This window comes from Mugil cephalus, chromosome 18, assembly GCF_022458985.1.
Source record: "Mugil cephalus isolate CIBA_MC_2020 chromosome 18, CIBA_Mcephalus_1.1, whole genome shotgun sequence".
In the NCBI taxonomy this organism is placed as follows: Eukaryota; Metazoa; Chordata; class Actinopteri; order Mugiliformes; family Mugilidae; genus Mugil; species Mugil cephalus.
This window is the reverse complement of record NC_061787.1, coordinates 13799966-13812429: the sequence shown is the minus strand read 5'-3', so window position 1 is coordinate 13812429 and position 12464 is coordinate 13799966. Positions and strand designations below refer to the sequence as shown.

At 42.9% G+C, this 12464-nt stretch overlaps 1 protein-coding gene across 2 annotated transcripts in view; it reads left to right on the top strand.

The window, feature by feature from the left end:
• drosha (drosha ribonuclease III) overlaps positions 1-12464 on the top strand; it is a 95496-nt gene that overhangs the window by 59955 nt on the left and 23077 nt on the right. For both annotated transcript variants that reach the window (XM_047612152.1, XM_047612151.1), the window contains exons 24-25: positions 1104-1148; positions 6538-6695. In XM_047612152.1, coding sequence (XP_047468108.1) covers positions 1104-1148; positions 6538-6695 — 203 coding nt within the window. The remainder of the gene's footprint in view (positions 1-1103; positions 1149-6537; positions 6696-12464) is intronic.

The window sequence follows — 12464 nt, the reverse complement described above, 5'->3', positions numbered from 1 at the left end:
TTAAACCATTTGTGATACCTGGAGTGCAAGGGGAAATCTATAAAGAATACTTACAATGCCACTTAAAAGTATTTGTCCACCTTGGAACTTGCCACATTATGGCTTAAAAATGACTCAAAGCGTCATCGGATCGTCCTGACAGTAGACAAACAAAGTCCAAAAGTCCTTACGTGAACTGTGTGCTTCAAGTCCTTCCACGACATCTCTACCAGATTAAGGTCAGGACTTTGTAATAGCCGTTCCAAAATAGTCATTTTCTGTGCTTGGTGTTGTTGTCGTCTTGCAGCATTTCATTAAGATTCATTTCATGGACACCCCTAATATTATCATTTAGACTTCAATGGTATAATTCAGAATGATAAAAAGCTGTCCTGGCCCAGATTCAGCAACACTGGCCCAAACAAGGATATTACCGCCCCTAGTGTTTCTCCTGGTGGTGAATTCATCACCATTAACATTACCCCAATGTGAGAGAAGCTTTTAGCTGCTTCAAAGTTACCCAGGGTTCTTTTGTGACCTCTCTGTCTGTTATGTATCTTGCTTTTAGAGTGATGGCTGTTAGATGAACACTCCTGCGAAGGGTAGCAGTCGTCTTAAACCTCCTGTGTTTGTTCACAATCCGTCTGTTGTTAATTCCAGACTCTTTAGAGACGGTTTTGTGACCTTTTCTGAGGTCCTCAGAAACCTCCTTGGTGCTGTCATAACACTTGCACAAATATGTTGCGAAGATCAGACTGTGACAAATCCCTCAAAACGGGCGCTGAACGACGCCTGGGTCTCATTACATTGAATCGAAACACTTCTGAACAGATGGACTCTAATTGGGCCTTGAAATCAACCTTGTAATCCCAGAGGTGCACTTACTTTCACGACTCATAGATACGTGGCGTTGTGTCATTTTCCCCAATAAACTAATGTAAAAGTATATTATTTCATTTGTTTGATTGGGTTCTCGTTGTCTACTTCCAGGACCAATTCCGCCGATGCTTTAACTCATTTTGATTTAAATGTGTTTAAATAATTCATCCATTAAAAATGATCCTGCTGTAATGGGGAAATGCATTGATTTCTTCCCTCCGACTCTTCTTTTTCTGTGTTCACAGGACATGCGGGAGGTCTGGCTCAACTACCCACCACACCCCCTGCAGGTTGGTCGAGATATTGTTTTATTATTGATGTTTATTTTGTCTGGGTGCCTCTCATTAAAACTCACCTCACCCCCAAGATACAAAAGCACTCGCTCATCTTTGAAGTTTTCCCATTCTAAGTGTGGGTTTGTTTCCTCTGTGTGTGTGTGTGTGTGTGTGTGTGTGTGTGAGTGTGTTGCTAACAGAGGTGGGCAAGCTGTTAGTTATATTGCCCAAGGCTAACTTGAGTTCTTTATGTTTGTCACAAGGCCCCTAGTAGCCATTCACTGGTCTCCATTGTTCTGCTCCCTTGTCGTGCTGCTCCCCATTTTCGTTGAGACCCTAATCCGCCTTTTCATTCATCCAGTCTCTTTTCGCTATTGCTCATTTTTCTTCCCATTTTCCACCACACCATTCTCCCCTTCTCCATCATTTTTCTTTTCATTTTTTTTTTTTTTTTGCTCGCTCGTGACTCTTCACACTCTCTCTCCCTCTGTTCCTTTTTTCTCTTTGCATGATCTGCCCAGAAACATTGAACATGTCAACAGTGTTTGTTTGAAATTAGGATTTGGAAGAAGAGATCAAAGATGCCATAACAGGATTACAGTCCCGAATCACATGGGGCCTCCAGGGACCGTCAGGCATCCTTCTCTCTGATGTGTTTGTGAGGAGAAAACGTCTCTTTGTGTGTCTGCCGAGACTCTGCTTTAAGCGCTTCGTTCTCTTCATCTCGCTGCATATGCACGAGCTGCGTCTTCACATGTGCATTTTTTTTTTCCATATCCGGCCAAAAATAACGTCATGTTTACCTGCATCACGCAGGATATTAGTCTCTGCCTCCTCACCTCTCGTCTTTTCATTCCCAAACGCCTGAACGCTTTTGTTGAGCTTATCAGTGCTCGGAATAAACCCGCGGTACCCGGCAGCCTGTTTTCCTGGTGAGTTGCTCAGCGGAGGCCCCAGCGGCCGGCACAGCGGTCAGAGTGGAGCCCCGGGGTCAGCCATACAACCGCTCTGTGGTGCGGGGGGAGCCTCCGCAGCGTGCTGCATGAGTAGTCATTAGCCGCTTCAGAGTGGCGGCCTCATTACCACACACTGCGCGTTGCCGAGGTTTCCTCTAGGTGGACCCCTGCCAGTGGGGCAACGCCTGTTAAATTGTGGCAACCTCTCGGTAGCTTCGTAGCATCCTGACCTTTTGGCCTGAGGTGATAGAACCTGAGTTGTTTCGCTAAAAAACAGAAAGAAAAAAAGAAAAAGAAAAAAAAGCTTCATCATTTATTTATTTAATTCTATATTCTACACTCACTTGCCACTTTATTAGGTACACCTGTTCAATTGCTTGTTAACACAAAACGCTAATCAGTCAATCACATGGCTGCAATTCAATGCATTTGGGCATGTAGAGGTGGTCGAGACAACTTGCTGAAGTTCAAACTGAGCATCAAATGTTGATGAAAGGGGATTTAAGTGACTTTGAGTGTGGTGTGGATCATAACTATCTCTAGGGTTATCTCTAGGGTTTACAGAGAATGGTCAGAAAAAGAGAAAATATCCAGTGAGCGGCAGCTGTGTGGACGAAAATGTCTTGTTGATGCGAGAGGTCACCGAAAATTGAACAATACAAGATTGTAAGAACGTTGCCTGGTCTGACGAGTCTCAATTTCAGCTGTGACATTTGGATGGCAGGGTCGCTGTGGGGGATATTTTCTTGGCACACTTTGGGCCCCTTAGTACAAATTGAGCATGGTTTAAATGCCACAGCCTACCTGAGTATTGTTGTTGACCATGTCCATCCCTTTGTGACCACAGTGTACCCATCTACTGACGGCTACTTCCAGCAGGATAATGCACCATGTCACAAAGCTCATATCATCTCAAACTGGTTTCCTGAACATGACGATGAGTTCACTGTACTCCAGTGGCCTCCACAATCATCAGATGTCCAAGTCCAATAGGGTGTGGTGGAACAGAGTTTTGGCTAGAACATCATGCCCAAAATTGTTGCTGAGAATTGGCGAGGTGCTACTTCTCTCCCCTCCGAAGGCTAGAGGTAACTTAATGAGGTTTGAGCGGATGGCAATGGCAGCTCGCCATGGCATGTGTAATTATGCGTACACAAATCTTTGGCATGCGCGCATACATTATTAGCCTTGCCTCCGTCATGCCCTACAGAGCACCGCGGAATTCCTTCTTGTTTACAGGCGCATCTTTATGTCTTCCGTGTTTGCTTGATTTGCACCGGTGCATCATCACCCTGAGCTCTCCAGAATAATTTACCAGGACGTCGTCTACGTTGAGCCTGGATTACAAAGTTTCTCCTTTGGTTTAGCTGGGAGGGCGACACAAGAGCGTCCGTCTGGACTGAGCCATTTTTAAAAAGAATTATTTTATGTATAAGTGTCCGTTGATTCTTTTTTTCCTCCCCTCAGTTAGTTTGAAGCCTTGCTGCTGGCCATTCCCCTCAGTGAAGGATAGCTGGAGTCTATAAGCGCTGAACTTGTCAGATGTCGTTAGTTGTGATGCATGACATTTAAACGCTTTCTTTAATTAACAGACGGAAAAAAAAGAATAAGGCAGGACTGAAAAGTGTCATTGGACATGTAGGAAGATGGAACCATGACATTACCGGCAGCGCTCCAATTAAAATACAGACTTTTAAAAATACATCTGTGCGCTGGCCTGACATGGGAGACGTCGAAAAGGCTGTTTACTTGTCATTTCTTCAGCAAAACACAGAAAAAGAAAACTGGAAAATTGAGAAAGTGGCCGTATTCTCCTGCAGGGCTCTGAACGCGGCCTCATTTTCAGGTTGCTTCGGAGTGTACGGCAAATCGGCGAGCTAACAAGGTCAAATGAACGTGCGTTAGTTTCCTCTGAATGTCCGCACGAAATTACACGTCTCAGTGTTGCTGTTTTCTGTGGAAAAGATGTCTTGGTCAAGCTAACAGTTGTACCACGCAGAGACCAATTAGACGGTTCTAGCAACCTAATTAATGCACCCATAAGGACATCTCTTGATTCAACAAACATGCAGGCGCATATTTCCTTTGCATATCATTTCTTTTTCTAACGAGCACAGTCATGAGCAAATACTGTAGTTAAAGGGCGCCGAACCCATCTACCTCCGAATTCACCAAGCCCTAGAGCTAATGATGAAAGCATCATCTGCGGCAGTTTTCACAACCAACAGCCCCTTCTCTCAGGGCTCATCAAAGTCACAAGGTTTTGGAGCCTCTGATATAGCCTGCCGAAAAACAAGCAAGCAGTCTCAGAGCACGACTGAGTCACCAGAGATATTAATTGACCGCGGGATTCGCTAGATGTAGAGAGAGAGAGAGAGAGGGTGGGGGGGGGAAGGAGAAGCTGTTTGACTTAAAACTTAATGACTAAGAGATTCCATCTGCTGCAGATCATCCGAGTTTGTTTTGAGGCGGAGTAAAAACACACACTCTAAACAGGCCCTCAAGCAGCACGTACTGCAGAGGTTCATTTCATTTACGGGATTTATCTGGCTCTCATATGCAGAGCGACTTCGCTGAGCGAGCGCGGGGCTTTCCTCCGTCTGCGATTCAAGGATTCTTGAAGAAGTCTCGCCGGTTGATGCTGGACACGTAGTTACTGTCTGAAGAGATTCTGTCCTTTCTGTTTCTTCCTCTTATATCGGAATCAAAGAGCATATATTCAGTTATTTATATCCAGGACATAAAAAAAAAAAAATAGAATGACTAATAAACAAATGGTTCATAAAAATAACAAAAAGACAACTTAGAAATTATTCATGATATTTTTTAGAAAAGGCTATATTTATAAAAATTAGTTTTCAGATATAGACTCACTTGACAGTTCATTTGGTACAGCAGTGAACGAATGCTTTCTAATATAACAGTCCTGCTTGAAATATTCAGTTATTTTGTTTAAAATAACAGAGCTATTGATTCAACTGTGTTTTCACCGTGTGATACCGACACTTGTTCCTTAATTCGGTCCAGTTTAACAGCACCACACAAAGCGTGCACATGGTAAAAAAGTTAAAATTAATTCTCTAATTAAAGCCTTTTATACTTTTCGACCCTCCAACTCATTGAAAGGATACACTCCACATGTGTTAAGAATATGTGAACACCCACATGATGTGCTGTTTGAACATCTCACCCTAAAAACCATCGCCGTTCATCTGCTGCCACCTCATCTTCCGTCCTTCTGGTTTTAAGCTTTGCGCCGCGTTTCTCTGAACCCAGCTGCAAGTAATAGCTGTCATGCAGCCACAGGAGCATTAGGAAGATCCAACGCTGATGTTGGGCCATAAAAATGCACGGTCACCGTTCCAGTTCATTTACGAGGTCTTGGATGGGATTGAAAACAGGGCTGTGGAAAGATGGACAAACCCGACGTGACACAGGATTCCTGATGGACTAACCAGCAATGTCCAGAGCTGGAAATTTGCTGTTCCTGACATGTCGGTCGCGCTATAGCTTCATAGCATGCAGCAGTCGTGGTCAAGCTCCAGCTCTTTAGGCTATTTCATCCGTTTCGTCAGGCATTTATAAAGTTGTCCTAACAACCACATTCATTTTGCCTTTGTAATGTGTTCTGCGTAGTGTCCAGTTGTGGGAGTATGCGTACTAAAAACAAATGCAGTTCCTAAAACGGCCACTTGAGGCCAAGCGAGTCAATCACTGTAGACTGTAAATGTCCAACTTTACAGCAGAAATAAACATGTCCATGTGTAATTTATACTTCTGTTTAAATTGAGGCTCCTGCATTAATGCAGAACCTGTGTGGACCACATGTGCTGATATACACCTCCCCAGAAATGTAACTACACTGTGTGGGGACGCAGAGCTATGATTGGCCCGCTTGGTAGTAGCACGTTTCCTCTTTAGTATATCCTGCTGCTTCTCCACCTCTGTGATTTTTGAATTGATTCCCTTGGATCAATAAGGAATATGTAAGGATAACTGAGGAGGCTTGGACATGCAGACATTCGTATAACTCGTGTTGGGCAAAATATTGGCAGAATTTGGATGAAATTCCGGCAAAAAATTCAGCCGCCATCGTTGAAAGCAAAGAATGAGAGATAAAAATTAACCCAACTAGCAAAAAAGACACAGTTATACTGTACAGTTATACCCACTTTCTGAGCCAGCCTCCAGTGACCATTTGAGGAACTGCAAATTTCTGGCACTTTGTATTAGATTTTATTTCAGCCCTGGACGTTGCCACTTAGTTCTTCTTGGCCTATGGCTTCATATATAGGGATACCATCATGTTTAAACAGGTATTTGTTTGGTGTTTGTGCTTTGTAATATTAAGATCTCCCTTCTCTGGCGGATTAGACCTAACGGTAACACCGCTCGGACCTATCTCTTTTCACCAGGCTACCTTCTGCTGCTTTTTTTCCGTTGCACAGGTGCAGGAGCCCCAGACGGACCGGCAGCTCATTGAAACGTCTCCAGTCCTCCAGAAACTGACCAGCTTCGAGGACTCCATCGGTGTTTTGTTCACGCATGTGCGTCTGCTGGCCAGAGCTTTCACCTTGAGGACCGTCGGCTTCAACCACCTCACCCTGTGAGTACAGCCACTGTTTGTTTGTTGATAATAGAGTTACAGCCGCATTAAAATGCAAAGTGGGACTCTAGTTGGCAAGATGTAATTTGCAAGAATGCTGTAGTAGATTGTAGCCAGAATTTATCCCTTCACCGGTGATGAGGCATGATGCATTATAATGGATGTTATGCAGGAAGTTTTATGAGCAATTTAAACAGTCGTATATGTTGTGGTATTCGGTAGCGTCCTCCTCCCACATCATCATTATGTGTACCTCCTGCAGCTCATATGTGTTCTCTGAGTCACTGAGGCTGCCCGTACGGTAAATGATGTCTCGATTGTCATGGTCAGAAGACTTACTGAATGATTCAGTATTCAGTGGATATTTTATTTTTTTTCTTCCACCCAATCCCGATTCCAAGTGTTTCACAGCCGAGAGAAAGGGAGCGAGAGAGAAACCCAAGGGACTCTGAAGTCCCCATATCTGTAGTCTGCCTGTACCTGTGAGGCCATAACCCCAATGCCCCATGGGAAATGGGGTTTTGATTCAGTGGGTGGTCCGGGGCAGGAGGTTTACAGTATCTCTTTTTCATTCATTGCGCCCCCATCTTTTATTTGACACATTTTTCTCTCCCTGTTCTCGGGTTTCAGTCCATCCTGTGAATTCTTGGACTCTCATTTAAATCCAGATTTCCTTTAGACCGCGTATTCTATACACACTCCATGGCCAGAAAAATAGTCGCCACCTGGATTTAACTAAGCAAATAGCTACAAGCCTCCTATTGGATAATTACTGCATGGATGATTATCTTTCAGCTGGCAACATGATATTTAACCCCAAGTGAAGCAATGAGTAGCTTCTCATTTCTTAAACAACCGTGTGGAAAGACACATCCTGTGGCTGTGGAAAAGATGTAGGATGAAGGATCACACCATTGGCATGCATCAAGCAGAGAACACATCTAAGGAGGAGATGAAGCAGAAACTACTAAAACTGGGTTAAGAACTGTCCAACACATTATTTAAAACTGGAAGGATAGTTGGGGACCATCTTCTTCAAGGAAGAAATGTGGTTGGTGATCACTAAAACGTTTGGTGAAATCAAATCGAAGAAAAACAACAGTAGAATTCAGAGTTATGTTTAATACTGAAAGTAAGAGCGTTTCCACGCATACAATGTGAAGGGAACTCGAGGGATTGGGACTGAACAGCTGTGTAGCCTTAAGAAAACCACTGATCAGTGAGGCTAACCTGACAAAAAGGCTTCAGTTTGATAGGGAGCCTAAAGATTGGACTCCCTGATGGCACGGGCATATTCCAAGGTGACTCTTCTACCATCAATACAAGATCTTGGTGAAAAATGAATGCACCACTGAATGGAAAGAAATTTTGTGACATTGAAGAAGCTTCCTGAAACATTGCCACAGCGAATGTGTGCTGTAACCAAAGCTAAAGGTGGTCCAACGAAATATTAGAGTGTGCGTGTATCCCATTCAGAGTTATTTGGTTTTTGCTTTGTTTTTCCCTGTTATGTTCTGTTCTGTTAATTGCAGTGTTTCACTGCAGTGCGGTGGTGATTTAACGCTGGCATTGGACATGTCCTTTTTTTCCCTCTCCGTTATGACATTTGTTCAATAGTCTGTAAAGTTACAAACTTCCTCGGAGATGACTTAAAATTGATCAGGGGCGAACGAAGAGGGGCTCGGCCTATTTGCAACAAACATGTCATTGCGCCACGTACAGTACAACCCTGCTCATTTACTTGCGGGGTATACGTTTGAAAAGATTGCAATTTTCATAAGAAAACATTTCATCTAATGAGACTGTTCACTTCAATTTGAGGTGTTTTCCAATTCTGACTATGAGAGGGTTATTTGCAATTGAAGCTTAACTCACATCAGAGCTTTCAACTCAACACAATAGTGAGTTTGACAGCTGAAGCAAATTAGCCATGGCAGCACACCTCTGATATCTTATTGGCAGGCTGTAGACTTTAATTGCTTGCTTAGGTTTGCCACAAGGACATTGCTCTGTGTGCGAGTGTGTGTCTGTGTGTGTGTGTGCACACATTCACACATACAGTGCACCCACCACTGTGTATGTTCTAATCCATCACTTAAATGTCAAACCTCTCTCCACTCAGGGTCAGTGAAGTTGATTAGAGGTCCAGAGGTTTGTCTCATGCTGAGCTTTACTTTGAGGACTTTCCAAGCCAAGGTTGATACCAATGACTTGGTGATGTCATGTTAAGTATCACTGTATGTAGGCTGGAAGTTAAAACGGGCGCATTTTTCATTTCACTGAATTTTATTGTTGGTTTCCTGGAGCAAAATAGGAGCAAATTCGTATATTTTCAGGGTAATTTACGTTCATTAGCTCATTAGTAGCCGAAGGCACGTTGACCTAAATACAGCCGGCTGACTTGAAATCTGGAACTGCGCTATGGCCGCCCATAAGGACCAAAGGTCATACCAAAGTGGGTCACGCTGTCACGATAGAGAGAAGAACGAGGTCAGATGATGGAAAGGAAGGTCAGGCAATAAGGTGGGCCGCAGATGAGGAGACGGGGCCGAGGTTGGCCTTCGGCCTATCGCTTTATGCAGAAGTAGAGGACAAACCGACCTAGAGGAAGACAGCACAAGGAGGCAAGGATGGGCGTTTACTGTCTTGGAGCAGTGGTAGACCGGAGGCTACCGTCAGACAGCAGAAATGAAGAGTGGTGGCCCCCAGGCGCTGAGCTTCCTATCTCCTCTCACAGCGGAAGAGCGGGGCGTTAAAAGAATTTCCCAGTGAAAAAAAAGGATCCGTCCGACTTTATGTTTCGTGTCTGTTGAATAAAAGTACGTTTTACCGTGCAGCTCTGGGTGAATATAGAGTAGAGTACTTTTATACAAACAGTTAGGTAAATAGATTTAGTTTAGAAAAAATATGATAGGGTTACTATTCTTTTGGTCTAAGTCAGCTCCTCTTTTACATTCTTGTGGTTATAGAAAAGTATGACATTTAGATAAGGTAAGCCCTTAAATAGATTTCACATTATTCACCCTGAAACGTAAAATCAGTTTTTAATTGTTTTTAACTTTATTGTGTCTACAAAAAAAACAAAAAACGCCCCCCTCATTTTTATTCTCCATCCCTCAAAGAGGGCCCCTCTGAGGGATGTGTTCAGTGGGATCAATAAGTGAAAATGGTATTATAGTGGAACCCATTTGTGGGGCTGTAACGACACATTGTTGTAATTAATGATGGTCAGTGGCATAAATTAACCATTTTGCTTGGGGTGCGTCAACACTTCGCAATGTGTTTTCAGTTATGGCAGCTCCCAGTGAGCGCGTTTGTATTTGGATTTATACAATGGATTTTGTCTGACTGTTCGGTGGTGGTCAGCGCCTGCTCTAGAAAGTCTGAATCACATGGACTTTCAAGTAAGTGGGTTTAAACAAACTTTTTGAGATAAGTAATACAGCTGTGTGACCAGTTATAAATCACTAAAGTTACTACTTCATAGTTAAATAAGTATAATTAAAAGTACCACGTCATGGTACACACTATGAATGCTAATTAAAGCTAAAATATAGTCCCAAATGTGTCCCTTCATTCATAGATTCCTCGTAAAAATATTATCATGAGGAAAAAAGTGGATAAAAGGTCTGCAAAACTAATTATTTAGCGCTAATCTACGCAAAGTATTAGTCGACTACTAAAATAATTGATGGATCATTATTGGAAAAATAAAAAGAAAGACTAATTGACTTATCTGGGGGAAAAGGGTAGAATAATCAATCATAAAAATGGTTTATAGCAACTCCGCCCTTTTAATTTGGCAACCTACTCATTGGTTTCACTGCCTCGTTTGCAGGAAAGGCACCGCCCTCCTACTGAAAGGGGCGTGGACATCAGCAGCTCATTTGCATTTAAAGCCACAGACACTAATTTGACCAAAACTGGCTGTGTGACAGGATGAACAATGTGTGCAGTATTTAGAGTTTACTTTTGCAATAAACGTTCTCTGAGAATTCTATGAACTAAAAGGGGTATACTTTCCCACAAACCATACATTTTCTATTCATTGCAGTTTAGCTGGAAGAGAGTCTGAGATTTCATTGTAACGAGTGCCGTTCTGGTTGAATACTGGTCTTTTTGTGAAGTCAGTATCATATCGTACTATAAATTCTTCTTCTATTGCCTTTTCCTGAAATTCCAGTCGCTGAATGCTGGAGTGCAAAGTGGACGCTTCACTTACCGCCTTCTCGTACGACGCTTTGTCAGACGCAGCTGCGTGTAACACATTTGAACCTCGCATAAGCACGCACACATGAAACAAGAACACGATTTCCCCAAGAACCAAGAGGAAAAATGGTTTTCATAAATGGAGTGCTCCCATCTTTCGGAGCGGCCAGCCCGTCGACGCCTCTTCAGAAGGGCTGTTAAAGGTATTTTAGATCAAAGTCACAGGCGAATAAAGACCTCGGCTCCACACTTTACTTCAATTTCCCCCACCTTACTGGAGCATTGTGCCTCTGTTGTTGAAGTGAATAAGGGATGGCTCTTTGTGCCGCTTCACATGGCAACGCATTCCTCTTTGACCTCCTCTATCTCTTCTTTTCTCCCTCCATCTCTTCCTCTTTTTCATTTCGTCTCTCACTGTCACTCCACTGTTCCCTTTCTCACTCTGCCTCCCGTTGGATGTGAAATTAGCTCACGCTGCACCTTTTCAGTCGCTATCTACTCGGTATTGGCTCCACGGCAGACCCCTCTCCCAGCTCACAACACTGCATGTATGGTGGATTTAAAGAAAATCCACGTCAAATCTGTTTACACGCGCTTTCCTGTGTACACTGCACAGGGAGTTCTCTCCGCCCTCTGTTGTTCCTTCATCTAAAAGTCATCCCTTCATTCTCTCGTGAGCCTTTTCATTACGAGGCTCTGATTATTTTTAATGTGGGAGTGTGAATCAGGAAGGCGTCCCTTCGCTCCTAATGAAGCTCCGTCCTGGACCTCAAAGACACAGTGAAATAAAAAGCCCCTGCGGTGACAGTTATGTAATCTCATGGCGTATATTTTTCATATTTTTAAAAGTTTGTTTTAGAGATCAATCGATATTTCCGGCTGATATTTGCTTTATTTTTTATTGGTATCAGCATTGGCCAATACACAAGTGCGTTCGCCCATACTTATAAATATATTTTTTTCCCAGCAAGATTTACAGACAGATGCATCTACAGGCAGCTCTGTGCTGCAGGACATATATAGCATATATATAGCGGACCGTGCAGCCCATACATTGACCCTGGCCCACTAGCAGAGTGTGTGCAGCTGGAAGCTGGAAAATGCTGTACGCATAACAGTGTTAAATCTTCTTTGAGTCCAGTAAATGTTTATGGTTTTGGTTAAACTGAGACTTGTAACACCATTTTTATTATGTAAATAGAAGGAGATGTGTGCAGCCAATACTGCGTTATCCGGTATGCGATATCCGGTATCGGTCCTGAAAAAATCGATCTAGTTTGGATATTAATCATATCTTAAACATATCCGAAGCTTCTCTTCTGCGCTTAAACGATAACATTTTAGTTAATATAGTGTTGGATTTAATATTTCTGTAATTTGAACTGCAATCGCCGGGGTATTGTGATAGTGATTGTGCATAAGAGTTTAAATAGTTGGCCAATTAGTTCATGAAAAGAGAAATAATTGCTAACTTTTTTTTATACTCACTTGACACTTCCAAGTCTTTCCTTTCAACATCCTTTGCTTCCAGTCTCTTGATTTGAGAATTTTCCCCTTTTG